At 45.7% G+C, this 25,072-nt stretch overlaps 1 protein-coding gene across 1 annotated transcript in view; it reads left to right on the forward strand.

Annotated features, from left to right (window-relative positions):
- The window catches only part of DTNB (dystrobrevin beta), a 148,687-nt gene that overhangs the window by 72,995 nt on the left and 50,620 nt on the right, over positions 1–25,072 (forward strand). Inside the window, exons 16-17 of the mRNA XM_058802790.1 lie at positions 5,001–5,097; positions 16,772–16,792. Of these exons, the coding sequence (XP_058658773.1) occupies positions 5,001–5,097; positions 16,772–16,792 (118 nt within the window). The remainder of the gene's footprint in view (positions 1–5,000; positions 5,098–16,771; positions 16,793–25,072) is intronic.

The following is a 25,072-nucleotide window of genomic DNA, read 5'->3' on the forward strand; positions in this document are numbered from 1 at the left end:
TATAAAATTTATTGTAATAATTTATTTTAAATTTTAATGATAATTTATTTAAAATTTATTTTAATTTGTGAAAAGCCAATATAGCCAATATTATAATGTATAATAATAGTAATTATTATTATTAGATAATTATATTAGTTATTTCCCTAAGCTTAATTAACAACAGAAGAAAATCCCATATCTTTATGACAAAGTGACTTTAACATTACACATATAAAATTTATTTTAATAATTAATTTAAAATTTAATAATAATTTTAAAAATTTATTTTAATATTTGCAAAAAGCCAGTATTATAATGTATATTGGTCATAATTATTATTTTTGTTATTATTATTAGATACTTATCTTAGTTATTTCCCCAAGCTTAATTACCAACAGCAATAAAAAACCAGATCTTTATAACACTTACTTTAAAAATACACATATAAAATTTATTTTAATAAATTATTTTAAATCTATTTTAATATTTGCAAAAAGCCAGTATTAAAATGTATAATAATTATAATAATTATTTATTATAATTACTGATTATTATAATTAATTGGAATAATGTGTATATAATGTAAGCCAATATTATAATGTACAATTATTATAATGTATTATTATAATGCATTATTATAATTAGAATTAATTATAATAATGTATATAGAATGTAGGACAATATTATAATGTATAATAATTGTGATAATGCATTATAATTATTTATTATTAGGATAATTATAATAATGTATGTATAATGTAAGCCAATATTATAATGTATAATCATTATAATGTATTATTATAAATTTTTATTAATATAGTTGATTATAATAATGTATATAGAATGTAAGCCAATATTATGATGTATAATAATTATTATAATGCATTGTAATTATTTATTACTATTTTTATTATTATAATGTATATATAATATAAGCCAATATTATAATGTATAATTATTATTATAATGCATTATAATTATTTATTATTATTTTTTATTATTACAATGTATATATAATGTAAGCCAATATTATAATGCATAATTATTATTATAATGCATTATAATTATTTATTATTATTATTATTATATATATAATGTGAGCCAATATTATAATGTACAATAACAGTAATTATTATTATTAGCTACTTAGATGAGATAACATTCCACAAACACATGAAAACACCACCTAGTACAAACATACCAACCATCAGCACTCAGTGCCTGAAGGCAGCGTGGGCCAGAGCCAAAATGAAAGTAATAATTAAAAAAAACCCTAAATCCACAACCCAAGAATGCACACACCCTAAAAACAGAGCCAAAGGGAAACCACACTGAACAGGTCTTAAAGATGTAAAGTAGTTAAAGGAAAAAATTGTGTTTGCTGTACATAAGAGTCTGTGGATAATAATAATAGTAATAAAAGTAATAGTAGTAATAGTAATAGTAATAGTAATAGTAATAGTAATAATAATGAATGTGGAAATATTCCAGTTTTCTGTCCTTTAACAAACATCTCCTGTTCAAATTCCCACAGCGTGCCAGTGCCAGAGAAACACCCAGCGTGGTTAATATTTGTTATATTAAATATAGAAATGTATATTTATATTTACATTATATAATTATATTATACAGTTCTATTTATATATTTATATAGAAATATTTATATTTATATAGAATATAGAAATATTCCAGAGGTTTTTGTCCTTTAAAGAACAGCTCCTGTTCAGATTCCCAGGGTGGATTGTCCATAGTGTGCCAGTGCCAGCACCCAGGGTGTTTAATATTTGTTATATTAAATATATAAATAATGATAATGATAGTGATAACAATATCTCTAACATTATTACTATTACTCTTATTATTTTGAATATGTAACTATTCCAGAGTTTTCTGTCCTTTAAAGAACAGCTCCTGTTAAAATTCCCAGTGTGGATTGTCCACAGTGTGCCAGTGCCACAGAAACACCCAGGGTGGTTAAAATTTGTTATATTAAATATAGAAATGATGATGATGATGATGATGATGATGATGATGATGATGATGATGATGATGATGCTGATGATGCTGCTGCTGCTGCTGATGATGATGATGAAGATGATGAAAAGTAGTAGTAGTAGTAGTAGCAGTAATAATAATAATGATATTCCTGAGTTCTTTAAAGAACTCTTTTTGTGGATTGCCCACAGTGTGCCAGTGCCAGCCTCAGGGTGGTTAAAATTTGTTATATTAAACCTATAAATTAATAGTAATAGTAATAGTAATAGCAATAGTAATAATAATAATGGAATATATAAATATTCCATAATTTTCTGTTCTTTAAAGAACTCTTTTTGTGGATTACCCCCAGTGTGCCAGTGCCAGCTCCAGGGCACTCAGAGCCTCCAGGAGGTGACATTCTGCCCTGGCTGGCACATCCTGGTGTCCCCAGAGTGTGACACAGGGCTGGCACATCCTGCTGTCCCCTCACTGTGACACAGGGCTGGCACATCCTGCTGTCCCCAGGCTGGCACATCCTGGTGTCCCCACACTGGCATGTCCTGCTGTCCCCACACTGTGACATAGGGCTGGCACATCCTGCTGTCCCCACTCTGTGACACAGGGCTGGCACATCCTGGTGTCCCCAGGCTGGCACATCCTGGTGTCCCCTCACTGTGACACAGGGCTGACACATCCTGGTGTCCCCACACTGACACATCCTGGTGTCCCCACACTGGCACGTCCTGCTGTCCCCACACTGGCACATCCTGCTGTCCCCACACTGGCACGTCCTGCTGTCCCCGCACTGGCACATCCTGCTGTCCCCTCACTGTGACACAGGGCTGGCACATCCTGCTGTCCCCAGGCTGGCACATTCTGGTGTCCCCAGACTGGCATGTCCTGCTGTCCCCACACTGTGACATAGGGCTGGCACATCCTGGTGTCCCCAGGCTGGCACATCCTGGTGTCCCCTCACTGTGACACAGGGCTGGCACATCCTGGTGTCCCCAGGCTGGCACGTCCTGCTGTCCCCACACTGACACGTCCTGCTGTCCCCACACTGGCACATCCTGGTGTACCCACACTGGCACGTCCTGCTGTCCCCACACTGGCACATCCTGGTGTACCCACACTGTGACACAGGGCTGGCACGTCCTGGTGTCCCCACACTGGCACGTCCTGCTGTCCCCAGACTGGCACGTCCTGCTGTCCCCACACTGGCACATCCTGGTGTCCCCACACTGGCACATCCTGCTGTCCCCAGTGTCCCTGCAGGCTGGCAGTCCCTCAGCCCGGGCCGTGGCTCACTGTGTGTGACACAAAGCCCAGCCTGGCTAAGCCTGGCTTTGAGCCGCTCTTTATCCGTCACCACTTTCCTGTTTTAGACCAGCCCAGGCCGAGCCGCGGCTCTGGAACAGCTGCAGAGATTTGTGCAGCACGGAGGGAAGGGAAGGTCGCTGCTGTCACCTCCTGCTGTCACCTGGCTGTGCTGCAGGGGACGGGGCCTGGCTGCTGGGGCTCTGCAGAGAGATCTGGGTCCCCCTCTCTCCTTGGGAAAAACACCGATCACTCGTTTTTAACATTTAAAAAGTAATACTTAATTAATTAATTTTTTAAATTAATTTTATATTTATTTTAAATCAATTTAAAATTTTATTTTGAATGTTATTTTAAATTAATTTTTGTCTAATGTTATATTTATTTAAAATTAATTTTAAATGTTATTTAAAATTAATTTTAATTTAATTTTATACGTATTTTAAATCAATTTAAAATTTTATTTTAAATGTTATTTTAAATTAATTTTTGTCTAATGTTATATTTATTTTAAATTAATTTTAAATGTTATTTAAAATTGATTTTAATTTAATTTTATACGTATTTTAAATTAATTTTTAATTTTATTTTAAATTAATATGAAAATAGTTTTAAATTTCTTTTAAATTATTTTTAAATTGCATTTTAAATTAATTTGAAAATAATTGTAAATTAATTTTAAATTAATTTTACATTTTATTTTAAATAATTTTAATGTAATTTCATTAATTTTAAAAATAATTTTAAAGTAATTTAAATCTAACTTAATTTTTAATTATTTACTATTTAATTTAATATTAATAAATAATTCCTAGCTAATTATTTATTTGCTATTCAATAATTTATTATTAATAATTAATTACTATTTAATAGTAATAAAATGGTTATAAAAATATCAATATAATTAGAGTAATAATAATTTGAACAATTGGGATTTAGGACAATATGAGACAATAAAAACAAAGAGTTACGGATGTCTGGGTACCTTTTCTGAGCAAAATAAGCCCGAAAAAGGCCCCACGTTAACAGAGGATTAACCCTTAATAAGAATAACCTGTTGCACATTCATGCACCTCATCCATGATGCATAAATTCCATTCAAACACAGGATTCTGTCTGGGCAGTGTCAGCTCCTTCCTCTTAATCCTAACTGCATCTCCAGGGCTGAGCAAGGCAGGAAGAAATTAATTTCTTCTGATAAGGGAGCAATAAATTCTCTTTCTCTGAAAGATTCAGGTGTCCTGTGGCTGCTATCTGACAGTATCTCATTCCTCTCTTTAAAAAAAAGTATCTCGCATAGCATAGTTTCTATTTTAACATTATGTTATAACCTAAAACTGTATTTAACACACTACCAAAAAAACGAATACAGCATAACCTTCTAATGTAACACATGTAATATTCATTTTAATGTTTGTGAAAAGCCAATCATAAAATGTGCATTTTTCACATTTCCTGCCCTCCCATTTCCCTCTCTCTGCTCCCCAAAGCTCCTCCTGCTCAGTCTGGGCTCTGCAGGATGCTCAGAGACAGAAAAATGTGGATATGTATCCATATAAAAGTGTATTTTTCTCTGCAGCTGCCATGGCTGGGGGCAGAAGGGAATTGTCACCTCCAGTGCTGGAATTCAGGGTGACTTTCACAGAGGAGAATTCCCTCCCTGGCAGCTCTGACACAGCCTGAGTTTGTCTCTCCTCTCTCTCTCCCCCATGTCCCTGGCACAGGCAGAGGAAGGATGAGCTGGAGCAGAGGATGTCAGCCCTGCAGGAGAGCAGGAGAGAGCTGATGGTGCAGCTGGAGGGGCTGATGAAGCTGCTCAAAGTAAGGAACCAAAAGCACAACTAACTTCCTTCCTTCCTTCCTTCCTTCCTTCCTTCCTTCCTTCCTTCCTTCCGACACTTCCTTCCGCCACTTCCTTCCGACACTTCCTTCCGACACTTCCTTCCGCCACTTCCTTCCGCCACTTCCTTCCGCCACTTCCTTCCTTCCTTCCTTCCTTCCTTCCTTCCTTCCTTCCTTCCTTCCTTCCTTCCTTCCTTCCTTCCTTCCTTCCTTCCTTCCTTCCTTCCTTCCGCCACTTCCTTCCGCCACTTCCTTCCGCCACTTCCTTCCTTCCGCCACTTCCTTCCTTCCTTCCTTCCTTCCTTCCTTCCTTCCTTCCTTCCTTCCTTCCTTCCTTCCTTCCTTCCGCCACTTCCTTCCGCCACTTCCTTCCGCCACTTCCTTCCGCCACTTCCTTCCGCCACTTCCTTCCTTCCGCCACTTCCTTCCTTCCTTCCTTCCTTCCTTCCTTCCTTCCTTCCTTCCTTCCTTCCTTCCGCCACTTCCTTCCTTCCTTCCGCCACTTCCTTCCTTCCTTCCGCCACTTCCTTCCTTCCTTCCTTCCTTCCTTCCCTTCCTTCCTTCCTTCCTTCCTTCCTTCCTTCCTTCCTTCCTTCCTTCCTTCCGCCACTTCCTTCCGCCACTTCCTTCCTTCCTTCCGCCACTTCCTTCCGCCACTTCCTTCCGCCACTTCCTTCCGCCACTTCCTTCCTTCCTTCCGCCACTTCCTTCCTTCCTTCCGCCACTTCCTTCCTTCCGCCACTTCCTTCCTTCCGCCACTTCCTTCCGCCACTTCCTTCCGCCACTTCCTTCCTTCCGCCACTTCCTTCCGCCACTTCCTTCCTTCCTTCCTTCCTTCCTTCCTTCCTTCCTTCCTTCCTTCCTTCCTTCCTTCCTTCCTTCCTTCCTTCCTTCCTTCCGCCACTTCCTTCCTTCCTTCCTTCCTTCCTTCCTTCCTTCCTTCCTTCCTTCCTTCCTTCCGCCACTTCCTTCCGCCACTTCCTTCCGCCACTTCCTTCCGCCACTTCCTTCCGCCACTTCCTTCCTTCCGCCACTTCCTTCCGCCACTTCCTTCCTTCCGCCACTTCCTTCCTTCCTTCCTTCCTTCCTTCCTTCCTTCCTTCCTTCCGCCACTTCCTTCCTTCCTTCCGCCACTTCCTTCCTTCCTTCCGCCACTTCCTTCCTTCCTTCCGCCACTTCCTTCCTTCCGCCACTTCCTTCCTTCCTTCCTTCCTTCCTTCCGCCACTTCCTTCCGCCACTTCCTTCCGCCACTTCCTTCCGCCACTTCCTTCCGCCACTTCCTTCCTTCCTTCCGCCACTTCCTTCCTTCCTTCCGCCACTTCCTTCCTTCCGCCACTTCCTTCCTTCCGCCACTTCCTTCCGCCACTTCCTTCCGCCACTTCCTTCCTTCCGCCACTTCCTTCCGCCACTTCCTTCCGCCACTTCCTTCCTTCCTTCCTTCCTTCCTTCCTTCCTTCCTTCCTTCCTTCCTTCCTTCCTTCCTTCCTTCCTTCCTTCCGCCACTTCCTTCCTTCCGCCACTTCCTTCCTTCCTTCCTTTCTTCCTTCCTTCCTTCCTTCCTTCCTTCCTTCCTTCCTTCCTTCCTTCCTTCCTTCCTTCCTTCCTTCCTTCCTTCCTTCCGCCACTTCCTTCCGCCACTTCCTTCCGCCACTTCCTTCCGCCACTTCCTTCCGCCACTTCCATCCGCCACTTCCTTCCGCCACTTCCTTCCGCCACTTCCTTCCGCCACTTCCTTCCGCCACTTCCTTCCGCCACTTCCTTCCTTCCGCCACTTCCTTCCTTCCGCCACTTCCTTCCGCCACTTCCTTCCGCCACTTCCTTCCGCCACTTCCTTCCGCCACTTCCTTCCTTCCTTCCTTCCTTCCTTCCTTCCTTCCTTCCTTCCGCCACTTCCTTCCGCCACTTCCTTCCGCCACTTCCTTCCGCCACTTCCTTCCGCCACTTCCTTCCGCCACTTCCTTCCTTCCTTCCTTCCTTCCTTCCTTCCTTCCTTCCTTCCTTCCTTCCTTCCTTCCGCCACTTCCTTCCGCCACTTCCTTCCGCCACTTCCTTCCGCCACTTCCTTCCGCCACTTCCTTCCGCCACTTCCTTCCTTCCGCCACTTCCTTCCTTCCGCCACTTCCTTCCTTCCGCCACTTCCTTCCGCCACTTCCTTCCGCCACTTCCTTCCTTCCTTCCTTCCTTCCTTCCTTCCTTCCTTCCTTCCTTCCGCCACTTCCTTCCTTCCGCCACTTCCTTCCTTCCTTCCTTTCTTCCTTCCTTCCTTCCTTCCTTCCTTCCTTCCTTCCTTCCTTCCTTCCTTCCTTCCTTCCTTCCTTCCTTCCTTCCTTCCTTCCGCCACTTCCTTCCGCCACTTCCTTCCGCCACTTCCTTCCGCCACTTCCTTCCGCCACTTCCTTCCGCCACTTCCATCCGCCACTTCCTTCCGCCACTTCCTTCCGCCACTTCCTTCCGCCACTTCCTTCCGCCACTTCCTTCCGCCACTTCCTTCCTTCCGCCACTTCCTTCCGCCACTTCCTTCCGCCACTTCCTTCCGCCACTTCCTTCCGCCACTTCCTTCCTTCCTTCCTTCCTTCCTTCCTTCCTTCCTTCCTTCCTTCCTTCCTTCCGCCACTTCCTTCCGCCACTTCCTTCCGCCACTTCCTTCCGCCACTTCCTTCCGCCACTTCCTTCCGCCACTTCCTTCCGCCACTTCCTTCCTTCCTTCCTTCCTTCCTTCCTTCCGCCACTTCCTTCCGCCACTTCCTTCCGCCACTTCCTTCCGCCACTTCCTTCCGCCACTTCCTTCCTTCCGCCACTTCCTTCCTTCCGCCACTTCCTTCCTTCCGCCACTTCCTTCCGCCACTTCCTTCCGCCACTTCCTTCCTTCCTTCCTTCCTTCCTTCCTTCCTTCCTTCCTTCCTTCCTTCCTTCCTTCCTTCCTTCCGCCACTTCCTTCCTTCCGCCACTTCCTTCCTTCCTTCCTTCCGCCACTTCCTTCCTTCCTTCCTTCCTTCCTTCCTTCCTTCCTTCCTTCCTTCCTTCCTTCCTTCCTTCCTTCCGCCACTTCCTTCCTTCCGCCACTTCCTTCCTTCCGCCACTTCCTTCCTTCCGCCACTTCCTTCCTTCCGCCACTTCCTTCCTTCCTTCCTTCCTTCCTTCCTTCCTTCCTTCCTTCCTTCCTTCCTTCCTTCCTTCCTTCCTTCCTTCCTTCCTTCCGCCACTTCCTTCCTTCCTTCCTTCCTTCCTTCCTTCCTTCCGCCACTTCCTTCCGCCACTTCCTTCCGCCACTTCCTTCCGCCACTTCCTTCCGCCACTTCCTTCCGCCACTTCCTTCCGCCACTTCCTTCCTTCCTTCCGCCACTTCCTTCCTTCCTTCCGCCACTTCCTTCCTTCCGCCACTTCCTTCCTTCCTTCCGCCACTTCCTTCCTTCCTTCCTTCCTTCCTTCCTTCCGCCACTTCCTTCCGCCACTTCCTTCCGCCACTTCCTTCCTTCCTTCCTTCCTTCCTTCCGCCACTTCCTTCCGCCACTTCCTTCCTTCCTTCCGCCACTTCCTTCCTTCCTTCCTTCCTTCCTTCATTCCTTCCTTCCTTCCGCCACTTCCTTCCGCCACTTCCTTCCGCCACTTCCTTCCGCCACTTCCTTCCGCCACTTCCTTCCTTCCTTCCGCCACTTCCTTCCTTCCGCCACTTCCTTCCGCCACTTCCTTCCTTCCTTCCTTCCTTCCTTCCTTCCTTCCTTCCTTCCTTCCTTCCGCCACTTCCTTCCTTCCGCCACTTCCTTCCTTCCGCCACTTCCTTCCTTCCGCCACTTCCTTCCTTCCGCCACTTCCTTCCTTCCTTCCTTCCTTCCTTCCTTCCTTCCTTCCTTCCTTCCGCCACTTCCTTCCGCCACTTCCTTCCGCCACTTCCTTCCGCCACTTCCTTCCTTCCTTCCGCCACTTCCTTCCGCCACTTCCTTCCGCCACTTCCTTCCGCCACTTCCTTCCTTCCGCCACTTCCTTCCTTCCGCCACTTCCTTCCGCCACTTCCTTCCGCCACTTCCTTCCGCCCCTTCCTTCCGCCCCTTCCTTCCTTCCGCCCCTTCCTTCCGCCACTTCCTTCCTTCCGCCACTTCCTTCCTTCCGCCACTTCCTTCCTTCCTTCCTTCCGCCACTTCCTTCCTTCCTTCCTTCCTTCCTTCCTTCCTTCCTTCCTTCCTTCCTTCCTTCCTTCCTTCCTTCCTTCCTTCCGCCACTTCCTTCCTTCCGCCACTTCCTCCCTTCCGCCACTTCCTCCCTTCCGCCACTTCCTCCCTTCCGCCACTTCCTCCCTTCCGCCACTTCCTTCCTTCCGCCACTTCCTTCCTTCCTTCCGCCACTTCCTTCCGCCACTTCCTTCCGCCACTTCCTTCCGCCCCTTCCTTCCTTCCGCCACTTCCTTCCGCCACTTCCTTCCGCCACTTCCTTCCGCCACTTCCTTCCTTCCGCCACTTCCTTCCGCCACTTCCTTCCGCCACTTCCTTCCTTCCGCCACTTCCTTCCTTCCTTCCTTCCTTCCTTCCTTCCTTCCTTCCTTCCTTCCTTCCGCCACTTCCTTCTGCCACTTCCTTCCGCCACTTCCTTCCGCCACTTCCTTCCTTCCTTCCGCCACTTCCTTCCTTCCTTCCTTCCTTCCTTCCTTCCTTCCTTCCTTCCGCCACTTCCTTCCTTCCGCCACTTCCTTCCTTCCGCCACTTCCTTCCTTCCGCCACTTCCTTCCTTCCTTCCGCCACTTCCTTCCTTCCGCCACTTCCTTCCGCCACTTCCTTCCTTCCTTCCTTCCGCCACTTCCTTCCTTCCGCCACTTCCTTCCTTCCTTCCTTCCTTCCGCCACTTCCTGCCTTCCTTCCTTCCCTCCCTCCCCTGGGCTCCCTGCTTTGCTGCCACCCCCTAAAAACCCTCCCTGAGTTTGCCAAAAGCCATTTCCGTGCCAGCTCTGTGCGGGGTGCAGGGGGTGAAGGTTCCTCCGGGCTTTTTGTGGGTAAAACCTGCAGAACCCCAGATCTAGGGAGGTTTGAAGGGGTTTGGCTTGGTTCCTGGGCTCTCCACTGTGGTTTGTGTGGGTAAAACCTGCAGAACCTTAGGTCTGGGGGTGTTTGAAGGGGTTGAGGTTGGGACCTGTGGTTCAGCGCTCCCCAGTGTGGTTTTTGTGGGTAAAACCTGCAGAACCCCAGATCTGGAGGGGTTTGAAGGGGTTGAGGTTGGGACCTGTGGTTCAGCACTCCCCAGTGTGGTTTTTGTGGGTAAAACCTGCAGAACCCCAGATCTGGGGGGGTTTGAAGGAGTTGGGGTTGGGACCTGTGGTTCAGCGCTCCCCACTGTTGTTTTTGTGGGTAAAACCTGCAGAACCCCAGATCTGGGGGGGTTTGAAGGATTTTGGGTTGGTACCTGGGCTCAGCACTCCCCACTGGCACTGGGAAATAAATGGGGAGCAGTGCAGGGGGTGAGTGAGGGTCCCAGTTGTGGCTTTCTCTGGGTCTGGGTTGAAGGCAGGAATTCCAGCCCCTGGTTCCATCCTGGGCAGGAATTCCAGCCCCCGTCCCCATCCTGTCCCACACCTGAGCACAACACACTTGCCAAGTTTGGAATTCTGCTTTTTCCTGAAGCCACTCACTGGCCAAGTTTGGAATTCTGCTTTTTCCTGAAGCCAGTTCAATATCCCACTCAAATCCCCTTTTCCCCCTCTGGAGCCCTGCAGATGAAATCTCTTCCAGAAGAACATCTGTTCCTCTGGAGCTGGGGGAATCCAAAACTCAGAATTCCCTGCCAATGCAGCTTTGCCTGAGCATCAGAAATTCGTGCCTGGTTTTCAGTGTGAGCTGGGTTTGCCCCCTTTGTTCTCCTCCCTCAAACCCAGCTACAAATTCAGCTGCAGCAGAACTGCAGGGAATGGGCAAAAAAACCCAGAAGATCAGCCAGAACATCCCTGTCCCCTGAGCTGTGCCCATCAGAACCTCCTGAGCCCAGCTCTGCTCCCTCAGGCCTGTAAAAGCCCTTGAACGGGGATTTGAAACGCCTTCAGCAGGCACAGCTGGGCCCTCACTGCCCCTGCTCCGCTCTGCTGGGGATGGGCTCTGTGCCCTGCCCAGACTTTTAATAGAAATTATTTTTATATTTTTATATTTTGGGAAAGCAAGCTGGAGGTTGACTTCCTGCTTATTTTTATTTTTATTTTATTTTTAATTTTAATTTTTATTTTAATTTTTATTTTTTACTTTTATTTTTATTTTTGAGAAAAGCAAGCTGGAGGTCGAGTTCCTGCTTATATTTATATTTATATTTATATTTATATTTATATTTATATTTATATTTATATTTATATTTATATTTATATTTATATTTATATTTATATTTATATTTATATTGCCCCAGGCAGCTCCTGGCTCTATTATTTTTTAATTATTTTAAGGGATCTTAATATTTTATTTTTTTAAATTTAATTTCATTTCATTTCATTTCATTTTAATGTATTAATTTATTATTTAATTATTTTGCTTTGTTTTATTTTATTTATTTAATAATTTCTTATTTTTATTTATTTTTATTTTAATTATTTATTAAATTATTTTAAAATAATTTTCAATATTTTAAGGGATTTAAATTATTTTTTAAATTTCAATTTATTTATTATTTTATTTTAATTAACTTTTTTCTTTTAATTATTTTAAAGTTATTTTTAACTTCTAAAATTATTTTAAGGGATTTAAATTATTTTATTTTAATGTATTAATTTAATAATTTATTTTAATTTAATTTTTATTTTAATTATTTAAAATTATTTTAAGGGAAATATTTTAAGCTGCAAGTCCCCCAGTGTGCTGAGCTAACAATACCATTTCTCCCAAGTACTTTTGGCACCTTTTTCTCATGGTTGGTGTCAGGATCCCAGCCCGGCCCTGCTGCCCCAGGCTCTGCTCTGTTCCTGATGCTGCTCTTTATTTCCAGCTCTCCTTCTCAGTGCTTTTAGCCCTGCCAGACACGATTTTCCCCCGCCAGGTTTTTGCTTCTCTCCTCACTTGGAGCTCCTCAGAGCTGTTCATGTATAATTTACATCAGCTGTTAAGCTTTTATGGGGATTTTTTTTTCCATTTTCTTATGCAGTGTTTTTTACATTTTTAATGCCGCCTTCATTTCGCCGTTTAGGGCTGGATTCAGCCCCGCTTGCCTCAGAGTTTGGGGCCTCAAATTCCTCCCTGAAGGGAAGGAAAGTGAGGAAAGATCCTGGAGGTCAAGGGGCAGCTCTGACGCTGATCTCTGGGACAGGGACAGCAGCCAGGGAAGGGCTGGAACAGGGAATTTGGGGTGGATTTTGGGAAAGGCTCATCCCCAGAGGGTGCTGGCCCTGCCCAGGCTCCCCGGGGAATGAACACATCCCCAGACCCTGCAGAGCTCCAGGAGGGTTTGCACAGCCCAGCCAGGGATGGCCAGGGTGGCATTTGGGGATTTGGGGGGCTCTGGGCAGGGCAGGAGCTGCGGGAGGGTCCTGGGGGTCCCTCCCGAGCCAGAATGTTCCATGGTTCCATCTGTGCAAGGCCATCCAGGGCTGTCCCTGAGGTTCAGCCACTGTCCCCACGCTGTGCTGGTGGCACTCGGGGCAGGCAGAGGCCCTGGACGAGGTCTCTTCCAAGCAAAACCAGTCCTGGTGCTGTGATTTCTGTGTTCTGCTTCTGTGATTTCTGACCCTTCCTATTCTGTGATTTCTGAGTGTTCCTATTCTGTGATTTCTGAGTGTTCCTATTCTGTGATTTCTGACCCTTCCCATTCTGTGATTTCTGACCCTTCCCATTCTGTGATTTCTGAGTGTTCTGGTTCTCTGATTTCTGATTGTTCTGGTTCTGTGATTTCTGACCCTTTTGATTCTGTGATTTCTGACTGTACCTTTTCTGTGATTTCTGACCATCCCCATTCTTTGTTTTCTGACTGTTCTAGTTCTGTGATTTCTGACCATCCCCATTCTGTGATTTCCAACTGTTCTGGTTCTGTGACTTCTGACTGTTATAGTTCTGTGATTTCTGACCACTCTGCGATTTCTGACCACTCTGTGATTTCTGACCATTCCAGTTCTGTCATTTCTGACAATTCTGTAGTTTCTGATTTTTCCCATTCTGCGATTTCTGATCATTCTGTGATTTCTGAGTGTTCCCATTCTGTGATTTCTGACCCTTTTGGTTCTGTCCTTTCTGACCATTTTGTGATTTCTGACCATGCTGTAATTTCTCACCATTGCCATTCTCTGATTTCTGACTGTTCTGGGTCTGTGATTTCTGACCATCCCCATTCTGTGACTTCTGACCATTCTGTGATTTCTGACTGTTCCCATTCTGTGATTTCTCATCATCCCCATTCTGTGATTTCTGACCATTCCAGTTCTGTCATTGCTAACCATTCTTTGATTTCTATCTGTTCCCATTCTTTGATATCTGACTATTTCTGGTTCTGTGATTTCTGACCATCCCCATTCTGTCATTTCTGACATTTCTATGATTTCTGACCATTCCCATTCTGTAATTTCTGATCATTCTGTGATTTCTGACCATCCCCATTCTGTCATTTCTGACATTTCTGTGATTTCTGACCATTCCCATTCTGTAATTTCTGACCATTCCAGTTCTGTGATTTCTGACCATTCTGTGATTTCTGGCCATTCTGTGATTTCTGACCATCCCCACTCTGTGATTTCTGACCTTTCCCATTCTGTGATTTCTGACCATGCTGGTTGTTTGTTAGGTTTAGGGTTAATTGACCCCTTACCTGGGGTCCTGCCCTGCTGTTCCTGGCCCCTCACAGGGCCCTCCCCAGCTGCTGCTATCGAGGCAGGGTTCGGATTTCTGAGTGTTCCCCACAAATCCTCCCTTGGCAGTGCTGACCCTTCCAGTTCTGGGAATTTCTGCAATCCCAGACTGGGCTGGCAGGGAATCTGGGGCTGCCCCACCATGGAAGTGTCCATGGCCAGGATTTACAGGGCTGGAGCCCCCTGGGATGGTGTCTCCAGGTGGGATCTCAGGGATTTCCCCACCAGAACCATCCTGGGGCTGTGGCTCCATCCCCCATTCTTCCATTCCCTCATTTCCCCATTCCCTGCTCCCCACAGCCCCCCTGGCTGTGCTGAGGGTCCCTGGGGACCCCTGGGTGCTCTTTCCATGGAAATCCAGCACACAGATCCCATTTCCCTCCTGCATTTCCTCCCTGCCCATTTCCATGGATATCCAGCACACAGATCCCATTTCCTCCCTGCCCATTTCCTCTGTGATTTATCCAGCACACAGATCCCATTTCCTCCCTGGCCATTTTCTCTGTGATTTATCCTGCACACAGATCCCATTTCCCCCTGCATTTCTTCTGTGATTTATCCAGCACACAGATCCCATTTCCCCCTGCATTTCCTCTGTGATTTATCCAGCACACAGATCCCATTTCCTCCCTGCATTTCCTCTGTGATTTATCCAGCACACAGATCCCATTTCCTCCTGCATTTCCTCCTGCATTTCCTCTGTGATTTATCCAGCACACAGATCCCATTTCCCCCTGCATTTCCTCCTGCATTTCCTCTGTGATTTATCCTGCACACAGATCCCATTTCCCCCCTGCCCATTTCCTCTGTGATTTATCCAGCACACAGATCCCATTTCCCCCCTGCCCATTTCCTCTGTGATTTATCCTGCCCTGCTCAGCCCCAGCCCTGCTCACAGGGATTTTCACATCTGTGCTCAATGCCAGGGCCTCGTTTTTCAAAGCAACAACTCTTTTTTTGTGTGTGTGGTGTGGAGGTGATTGAAGATCTTCTCCCTGAGCTGGGTCCCCATCTGGTCCCGCTGCTGGTGGGAGGCACAAGTGGAAATTTGGGATGTGGGGATGGCCAGGCCCCACACCTGCTAAAAACCACCAAAACCACACCTGAAGGAACCCCAAATCTTGTCCAAAACCCCCAAAATATCTTCTCAAACCCTCAGAATTGTCCCCCAGGCTGGGTGGGAGAGCAGCTCCCAGTGGTCAGCAGGGTGAAACTGCTTTAAATTAAGGGAAGGTTCTGGTTAATCCTGCTCAGATGGGAGATCAGCAGGGGAAGGGTGATAAACGGGTTCATGGATTTCCAGGCCAGAAGGAGCTTTTATCCCAGGGTTTTAATGCCATGACCTGGATTTCTGGGGGGCTGCAGCAGGGTGCAGGGAAGGGCTGGGATTGGCATGGACAGGGGTCAGGATTCCTGCCCATTCCAGTTCTGTGATTTCTGACTGTTCCCATTCTGTGATTTATTCATCATTTATTCATCATTTATTCATCCCAGGGTCACAGCCCTGCTGGCTCTCGTCTGCGAGAGCACAAAATCCATGGAAATGTCTGAATTCCCGAGGCAGCTCTGGCCTGGGTGACATTTTGCTCATTCCCAGCAGTTCTGCTGCAGCTGAAGGCAGGATGTGCCTCCACCAGCCCTGCCCAGTCACATCTCCCTGCTTCAAAAGGGGACAAATTCACCTGAATTTCACCTTTTTTTTTTTTTGTACTGAGACATTCCTGCAGTGCGGGAGCTGCTCTTTCCCTGCTCAGCATCCCTGCTCCTTTTTAACTATTTTATTTTATTAATTATTTTAATGGAATTGTATTTTATTTTATTTTTAATATTTTATATATTTATATATATTTATATATATATTTTATATATTTTTATATTTTTAACATTTTATATATTTTATATAATTTTATATATTTTATTATTTTTATCATTTTATATATTTTTATATATTTTATATATTTTAAAATATTTTATTTTTTATTTTTAATATTTTATATATTTATATATATTTTTATATATTATTTTATATATATTTTAAAAAGATTTTTAATATTTTATTTTATATTATTTTATTTTATTTTATTTTGTTTTGGTTTGTTTTATTCTATTCCTATGCCCTCCCAGCCCTGCTTGCTCTGCCCTTGGCAGTGCCAGGGGAGCTGACCCGGGGGCATCCTGAGCTGCTGGGGCTCTGTGCTGCCCCTTTTGTGTGTTTGGACACTCCCAGGGGCACCCCCAGACTTTATGGGATGGATTTGGGGTCTGTTGGATGTCTGGAGCAGAATTTGTGGATCATGGCACGGTTTGGGTGAGGAGGGAGCACAAATCCCACCCAGAGTCCCCCTGCCATGGGCAGGGCACCTTCCCTGTGCCAGGCTGAGCCCATAAATAAATAAATAAAATAAATAAATAAAGACCAAAGGAGCAGAAACACCCCTGGGTGTCCCCTCCTAGCCAGGGAGCCCTGCTGGCACCCACTGTGCCCACCACCAGAGTGGGACAAACGGGACAAATAGTGGGATAAAAGGGACAAACAATGGGACAAATAATGGGAGAAATAATGGGAAAAATGGGACAAATAATGGGACAAATAATGGGACAAATGGGACAAATAATGGGACAAATGGGACAAGTAATGGGACTAATGATGGGACAAATGGGAGAAATAATGGGAAAAGTGGGACAAATAATGGGAAAAATGGGAGAAATAATGGGACAAATGTCACCTGTGCTGCCCCTCAGCCCTCGCAGGTGCTGGCGCCGTGTCCTGTCCTCTCACTGGGTGTTGTGGGTGAAATCATCATTTTCACACCATGACTGACCTTTCCTCTCTCTCTCTCCGCCTTTCCCCTCCTCTCCAGGAAGAAGAACAAAAGCAGGCAGTAAGTTGACTTCACCTTGTAGGTGATCTGACTTTTTTTTTCTCCCCCTTCGTGCATGAAATCCATTTTCTGTTAATTGCCTTGTCTGCAAATGAGCCCCGGGGATGGAGGGGTGGCTTTTCCTGCCTGGGATGTGGAGCAGAGCCTCCCCGAGCACGGCTGTGTGTGTGTCTGTGTGTCTGTCTGTCCCGGAGCTATCCCTTCTCCCTTTCCAGGGAATTTCATTGCCACAGGGCAGCGCTGCCGAGGCTTTTGTGGAATCGTGCACAGGAGCGGGGGTTCTCATTTCTGGGAGGGTTCCACGAGCTCGGAGAGCTTTCCCGCCTCTTCAGGAATCCTTTAATTTGCCTCCTTGCCACATGCGAGCCCACGCAGGAAAGCTAATTAATGACTTAATACTGCGGGCACGGCTCCATGGCCCCTGGAGGGGGCGAGGGGAGGAACGGCTGGGCTCTGCTGCGTTCCCGTGCTCGGGATGCGCTCCAGAGGGAGCCCTGCTGCTGCTCCCGGCGCTGCCAGATGTGTGCGGCAGGAGCTGCGCGGCTGCTGCTCCCGGCGCTGCCAGATGTGTGCGGCAGTGTGGGATCTCAGCACCTCAGGACGGAGGTGCAGAGTGGCCGAGACCACCCTTGGGGGGCTCGGGAATCCTGGAATGTTGCCAGAAGCGTCTGGTGGCAGGATTTTGATCCTACACAGGAGACGACACCTGTATGAGGACTGGGAGGATTCCACTGGGTGTATGGTGAAGGGATAAGTTAGTTAAAGTGTAAAACACAGGGTTTAGGATTTTGGTACAGGGGGGTCTAAAGAAGTAAGATGGAGGAATTGGGGCGTGTCCTGTCCTTCTTCTTCTTCTTCTTGGCCTCCATCTTCTGTGGTGGTGGTGGCACTTTGGGATTGGTCATTACTAAAAGTGCACCGGTTAATAAGGGTAGAAGGTATTGGGGAGAAAAATGATAAATATTGTACACGTAACTTCGGGTATAAAGATAAGTGACCGCCCCGGGGGCTCGCAGTGTGCCCATGGCTGACTTGCTGTGCAGACCTCTGTCGGGCTGAAAGAAAATCTTTTAGATAAACAATTAATGAACACCAAGACCGAGACAAGATCAGAAGTCTCTCCTCGTCCTTTGAAGCGTCAGCTCTTCAAGGCCATCCCTGGGCCTTTCCAGGCCACCTAAACAGCTCACAGAAAACCTTACACGGCAGGAGCTGCGCGGCGTTTCCGAGCAGTCCTTTGCCCCCAGAGCTTTGGTGGGCGTAAATCCGTGTGCTGTTTCTCACAGACGTAAAACTGCACGTTGGATATATGGCTGGCGATTTTTGGGGCTCGTTTTTGTGGGGGAATAGACATTTTGGGGCGGCAGTTATTGGTGGGAACACTTCGGTTTTAAGTGGCCTCGGTGATTCCTGGGTGGGTTTGTGTTGCTGTGGCCAGGCTGGGGTGGTGCTGAGTGGGCACCTTGTACCCAGCTCATCCTTGGGGAACCCTGGAATGTTTGGGTGGGAAGGGGCCCCAAAGCTCACCCAGTGCCACCCCTGCCACGGCAGGGACATTTCCACCGTCCCAGGTGCTGCAAACCCTGTCCAGGCTGGCCCTGGGCACTGCCAGGGATGCAGGGGCAGCCCCAGCTGCTCTGGGAATGCCAGCCCAGCCCTGCCCACCCTGCCAGGGGAGGATTTGCCCTGTGTCCCACCCAAAGCCCTCCCTGGGTGTGGTATTTTATGGGGTCCCTGTCCTTGGAAGGAAAGAAGGAATCTGACTCTATGTTCTTAGAAGGCTATAATATAGTATAATATAATATAATAAATATAATAAATATAATATAATATAATATAATATAATATAATATAATATAATATAATATAATATAATATAATAATATATACTATAACATAATTTCCTTATTATAATATAAATTTTATCTATTATTACATAAAATTCTATTTTAATTATATATAATAATTATTATATAAAATTAAATTAATTGCATTAATTACATTAATTTATTAAGTTAAATATAACAGTATAATATATATTATTTATTAATATATTATTATTTATGAATTTTATATTACTATATTTATATATAATAGGAATACTATATATTATTATATAATATATAATTATATAATATATAATTATATAATGTAATACATAATTTATATTGTATTATATTATATTATATTGTTTTTATATATCATATATAAATATATATTATTATGTATTATTGTATTATATTACATTACACTACAATATATATTATATTATATTATATTATATTATATTATATTATATTATATTATATTATATTATATTATATTATATTATATTATATTATATTATATTATATTATATCATATCATATCATATTATATTGAAAGGATACTTACAGAAGGCTACAAATAGTGATAATTCAAAACTCCTGACTCTCTCCAGAGTCTGACACAGCCTGACCCTGACTGGTCATTAAGTCAAAAATAATTCACATTAAATCAATGAACAATCACCTGTTGGACAAACAATCTCCAAACCACACTCCAGGGCAGCAAAACCCAGGAGAAGCAAATGAGATGAGAATTGTTTTCCTCTTTCTCAATTTCCAGGAATCCTGGGCAAGGGGATTTCTCAGAGGACGTGGTGGTGACCCCTGGGTGTGCTGGGGCTCTGGCAGGAGGGGTTCGGTTGGGATTTGGGGTGTTGAAGGATCCCCCTCCCCTGGCAGTGATCTCTGCAGGGCTTTGTGTCAGCCCCGTGCTGCTCTGCACTGTGGCTGTAGGAAAAGGGGAAATACCAGATCATGGAAGAAGCTGAGCGCTTTTAAATCCCTTTTCCCCCCGGAGCACTGTGTCAGGAGGAGCCAAAACTGAAATAACATCAGCACAGTGACATTCCATCGGCGCCCAGCCCTCTGGAGCCGGGGATGCAGGTGCCTAAGCTGGCTTGAGGCTCAAAAAAGGCGGATTTGGGGCAACCAAAGGACACAATTCTGGTCTGCAGGAGTTGAAATTTGACATCCTGCCTTTGCAAGGCCTGGAGCTGCTCCACCCTGGCTGGGAAGGGAAGGTTGGGAATCCCAGGAAATGCTGAAAATCCCAGGAAATGCTGAAAATCCCAGGAAAAACTGTAAATGTGCAGCCTGGGAGAGTTGGGAGTTTCAGGAGGGGCTGAGAAATCCCAGGACAGGCTGGGAAATCCCAGGAAAAGCTGAGAAATCCCAGGACAGGCTGGGAAATCCCAGGACAGGCTGAGAAATCCCAGGAAAAGCTGAGAAATCCCAGGAAAAGCTGAGAAATCCCGGGAGAGGCTGGAAATCCCCTCTGGCTGAGAAGGTGCAGGTTTCTTATAGTTTTATAAGGGGGGGTTTTAGTTTAAGATGAATGGTTTGGGGAGTTTTTTGGGGGGGATTTAATTTTTTAATTGATTTTTTATGTTTTTGTGTTGGTTTTTTATGTGTTTGTATTTTGGGGTATTTTATTTGAGGCATGTTTGAAGTATTTAAATGTTTTGTTTGGGGTTTGTAAATGGTTATTTGGTGCTTGAGGTGTGAATTGTGGTTGGGGTTGTGTTAGGATTGGTTGTAAGGTTGGTTTTGGGGTTTTTTTTGTATTTAATTTTAATTGTAGGGTCATGTTTTATTTGGTGTTTGTGGTTGGGGTGGTGTTAGGGTTGGTTTTGGGTTTTTTTTTTTGTATTTAATTTTAATTGAAGGGTTATGGTGTTGGTTTTTGAGGTGGGAATTGTGGTTGGGCTTGTTTTAGGATTGGTTGTAGGTTTGGTTTTGGTTTTTCTGTATTTAATTTCAGCTGCAGGGTTATGATTTATTTGGTGTTTGTGGTGGGAATTGTGTTAGGATTGGTTGCGGGGTTGGTTTTGGGGTATTTTGCATTTAATTTTAGCTGTAGGGTTATGTTTTATTTGGTGTTTGTGGTGGGAATTGTTGGGGTGGTGTTAGGATTCGTTGTGGGGTTGGTTTTGGGGTTTTGCAGTATTTAATTTTAATTGTACGGTTATGTTTATTTAGTGTTTGTGGTGGGGATTGTGCTTGTGGTTGGGTTAGGATTGGTTGTAGGGCTGGTTTGGGAGTTTAGCTGTATTTAATTTTGATTGTAGGGTTATGATTTATTTGGTGCTTGTGGTGGGAATTGTGGTTGGGGTTGTGTTAGGATTGGTTTTGGGTTTTGTTGTATTTAATTTTAATTGAAAGGTTTGGTTAATTGGTGTTTGTGGTGGGAATTGTGGTTGGGGCGGTGTTAGGATTGGTTGTAGGGTTGGTTTTGGGGTTTGTATTTATATTTACTTGTAGGGTTGTGTTTTATTCAGTGTTTGTGGTGGGAATTGTGGTTGGGGCGGTGTTAGGATTGGTTGTAGGGTTGTTTTAGGGGTTTGTTTTATTTAATTTTAGTTGTAGGGTTATGTTTATTTAGTGTTTGTGGTGGGAATTGAGTTGGGGTTGTGTTGGGATTGGTTGTAGGGCTGGTTTGGGGTTTTTTTATTTAATTTTAGTTGTAGGGTTATGTTTTATTTTGTGTTTGTGGTGGGAATGTTGGGGTGGGATTGTGTTAGGATTGGTTGTGGGGTTGGTTTTGGGGTATTTTGTATTTAATTTTAGCTGTAGGGTTATGTTTTATTTGGTGTTTGTGGTGGGAATTGTGGTTGTGTTAGGATTGGTTGTAGGGCTGGTTTTGGGGGCTTTTTGTATTTAATTTTAGTTGTGGGGTATGCTTTGTTCAGTGTTTGTGTTTGGGATTGTGTGAGGATTGGTTGTAGGGTTGTTTTGGGGTTTTGTTGCATTTAATTTTAGTTGTAGGGTTATGTTTATTTGGTGTTTGTGGTGGGAATTGCTGGAGTGGTGTTAGGATTGGCTGTAGGGCTGGATTTTGGATTTTTTGTATTTAATTTTAGCTGTAGGGTTATGCTTTATTCAGTGTTTGTGGTTGGGGTTGTTAGGATTGGTTGTAGGTTTGGCTTTGGGTTTTTTGTATTTAATTATAGCTGTAGGGTTATGTTTTATTTGGTGTCTGTGGTTGGGATTGTTAGGATTGGTTGTAGGGCCGGTTTTAAGGTTTTGGTTTCTTTAATTTTAGTCAAAGGGTTATGTTTTATTCAGTGTTTGTGGTGGGAATTGTGGTTGGGGTGGTGTTTGGATTGGTTGTAGGGTTGGTTTGGGGTTTTTTGTATTTAATTTTATCTGCAGGGTTATTTTGTGGGTTGCAGGGTTGTTTTGGTGTTTTTGTATGATTTTGTGTGGTGGCTGTGCAGGGGGGAGAGGATTTGGTGCCACATGGTCAGGGCTGAGCTCCCATCAAGGCTTGGGCAGCTTCTGTTCTGACCTGGGCCCCAGAGAGCCTTGGTGTGATGTCACAGCCCTGCGGTGATGTCACAGCCCTGCGGTGATGTCACAGCTCTGGTGTGATGTCACAGCCCTGGGGTGATGTCATAGCCTTGGAGTGATGTCACAGCCCTGGTGTGATGTCATAGCTCTGGTGTGACGTCACAGCCCTGGGGTGATGTCACAGCCCTGAAGTGATGTCATAGCTCTGGTGTGATGTCACAGCCCTGGGGTGATGTCACAGCCCTGGAGTGATGTCATAGCTCTGGTGTGATGTCACAGCCCTGGGGCGATGTCACAGTCCTGGGGTGATGTCATAGCCCTGGAGTGATGTCATAGCCTTGGTGTGATGTCACAGCCCTGGGATGATCTCATAGCTCTGGAGGGACAGAGCTCCGTGTGATGTCACAGCCCTGGACTGATATCATTGCCCTGGAGTGATGTCACAGCCCTGGAGTGATGTCACAGCCCTGGAGGAACAGAGCCTGGTGTGATGTCACATCCCTGGTGTGATGTCATCACCCTACTCTGATATCATAGTCCTGGAGTGATGTCATAGCCCTGGAGTGACATCACAGCCTTGAAGTGACGTCACAGCCTTTGAATGATGTCATAGTCCTGGAGTGATGTCATAACCCCAGTGTGATGTCATAGTACTGCAGTGATGTCATAACCCTGGAGTGATGTCAAAAACCCCTGTGTGATGTCATAGCCCTGGAGTGATGTCATAGTCCTGGCGTGATATCCTGGAGGAACAGAGCTCAGTGTGATGTCACAGCCCTGGTGTGATGTCATAACTCTGATGTGATGTCATAGCCTTGGTGAGCTGGGATGGGTTAGTCCTGCTCTGGGTTAAACTGGGGTGGGTTAGTCCTGCTCTGGGTTAACTGGGATGGGTTGGTCCTGCTCTGGGTTAACCTGGGATGGGTTAGTCCTGCTCTGGGTTAACTGGGATGGGTTAGTCCTGCTCTGGGTTAACCTGGGATGGGTTAGTCCTGCTCTGGGTTAACTGGGATGGGTTGGTCCTGCTCTGGGTTAACTGGGATGGGTTAGTCCTGCTCTGGGTTAACCTGGGATGGGTTAGTCCTGCTCTGGGTAACCTGGGATGGGTTAGTCCTGCTCTGGGTTAAACTGGGGTGGGTTAGTCCTGCTCTGGGTTAACTGGGATGGGTTAGTCCTGCTCTGGGTTAACCTGGGATGGGTTAGTCCTGCTCTGGAGCAGCAGAGAGCCCTGGTTTGCATCTAATCCTGCTCTGGAGCAGCAAGGAGCCCTTGGATAGATTTAATCCTGCTCTGGATTAAGCTGGGATGGGTTTAATCCTGCCCTGGAGCCGAAGGGAGCCCTGGTTTGCATTAATCCTGCTCTAGAGCAGCAGAGAGCTCTGGTTTGGGTTTAATCCTGCCCTGCAGTACTAGACACCTCTGGTTTACATTTAACCCTGCCCTGGAGCAGCACAGAAATTTTCCAGCCTGGCAGGGCTCTCAGGCCCTGTCTCTCCCCAGGCTGGGCACGAGCCAGAGCAGCGCTGCCCCATTCATCCTGCTCTGATGCACATTGCTGGAACATGAGTGACACCTGGATCACTCACTGACACAGGCTGGGTGTGTTCTCTGCACTGTCTGCAATGCTGCCAGGGCCACAGAGCTCAGCCCAGAGCAGCAGGAATGTCCCAGAGCAGCAGGAATGTCCCAGAACAGAGCAGGAATGTCCCAGAACAGCAGGAATGTCCCAGAGCAGCAGGAATGTCCCAGAACAGAGCAGGAATGTCCCAGAACAGCAGGAATGTCCCAGAGCAGCAGGAATGTCCCAGAACAGAGCAGGAATGTCCCAGAACAGAGCAGGAATGTCCCAGAGCAGAGCAGGAATGTCCCAGAACAGAGCAGGAATGTCCCAGAGCAGCAGGAATGTCCCAGAGCAGAGCAGGAATGTCCCAGAACAGCAGGAATGTCCCAGAGCAGAGCAGGAATGTCCCAGAACAGCAGGAATGTCCCAGAGCAGAGCAGGAATGTCCCAGAACAGAGCAGGAATGTCCCAGAACAGAGCAGGAATGTCCCAGAGCAGAGCAGGAATGTCCCAGAACAGAAGGAATGTCCCAGAGCAGAGCAGGAATGTCCCAGAACAGAGCAGGAATGTCCCAGAGCAGCAGGAATGTCCCAGAGCAGAGCAGGAATGTCCCAGAGCAGAGCAGGAATGTCCCAGAACAGCAGGAATGTCCCAGAGCAGCAGGAATGTCCCAGAACAGAGCAGGAATGTTCCAGAACAGAGCAGGAATGTCCCAGAACAGCAGGAATGTCCCAGAACAGAGCAGGAATGTCCCAGAACAGCAGGAATGTCCCAGAGCAGAGCAGGAATGTCCCAGAACAGAGCAGGAATGTCCCAGAGCAGCAGGAATGTCCCAGAGCAGAGCAGGAATGTCCCAGAACAGCAGGAATGTCCCAGAGCAGAGCAGGAATGTCCCAGAACAGAGCAGGAATGTCCCAGAGCAGCAGGAATGTCCCAGAGCAGAGCAGGAATGTCCCAGAACAGAAGGAATGTCCCAGAGCAGAGCAGGAATGTCCCAGAACAGAGCAGGAATGTCCCAGAACAGAGCAGGAATGTCCCAGAGCAGAGCAGGAATGTCCCAGAGCAGCAGGAATGTCCCAGAGCAGAGCAGGAATGTCCCAGAACAGAAGGAATGTCCCAGAGCAGAGCAGGAATGTCCCAGAACAGAGCAGGAATGTCCCAGAACAGCAGGAATGTCCCAGAGCAGAGCAGGAATGTTCCAGAACAGAGCAGGAATGTCCCAGAGCAGAGCAGGAATGTCCCAGAACAGCAGGAATGTCCCAGAACAGAGCAGGAATGTCCCAGAACAGCAGGAATGTCCCAGAGCAGAGCAGGAATGTCCCAGAACAGAGCAGGAATGTCCCAGAACAGAGCAGGAATGTCCCAGAACAGAGCAGGAATGTC

Source organism: Ammospiza caudacuta, chromosome 3 (genome assembly GCF_027887145.1).
Source record: "Ammospiza caudacuta isolate bAmmCau1 chromosome 3, bAmmCau1.pri, whole genome shotgun sequence".
Classification (NCBI taxonomy): Eukaryota; Metazoa; Chordata; class Aves; order Passeriformes; family Passerellidae; genus Ammospiza; species Ammospiza caudacuta.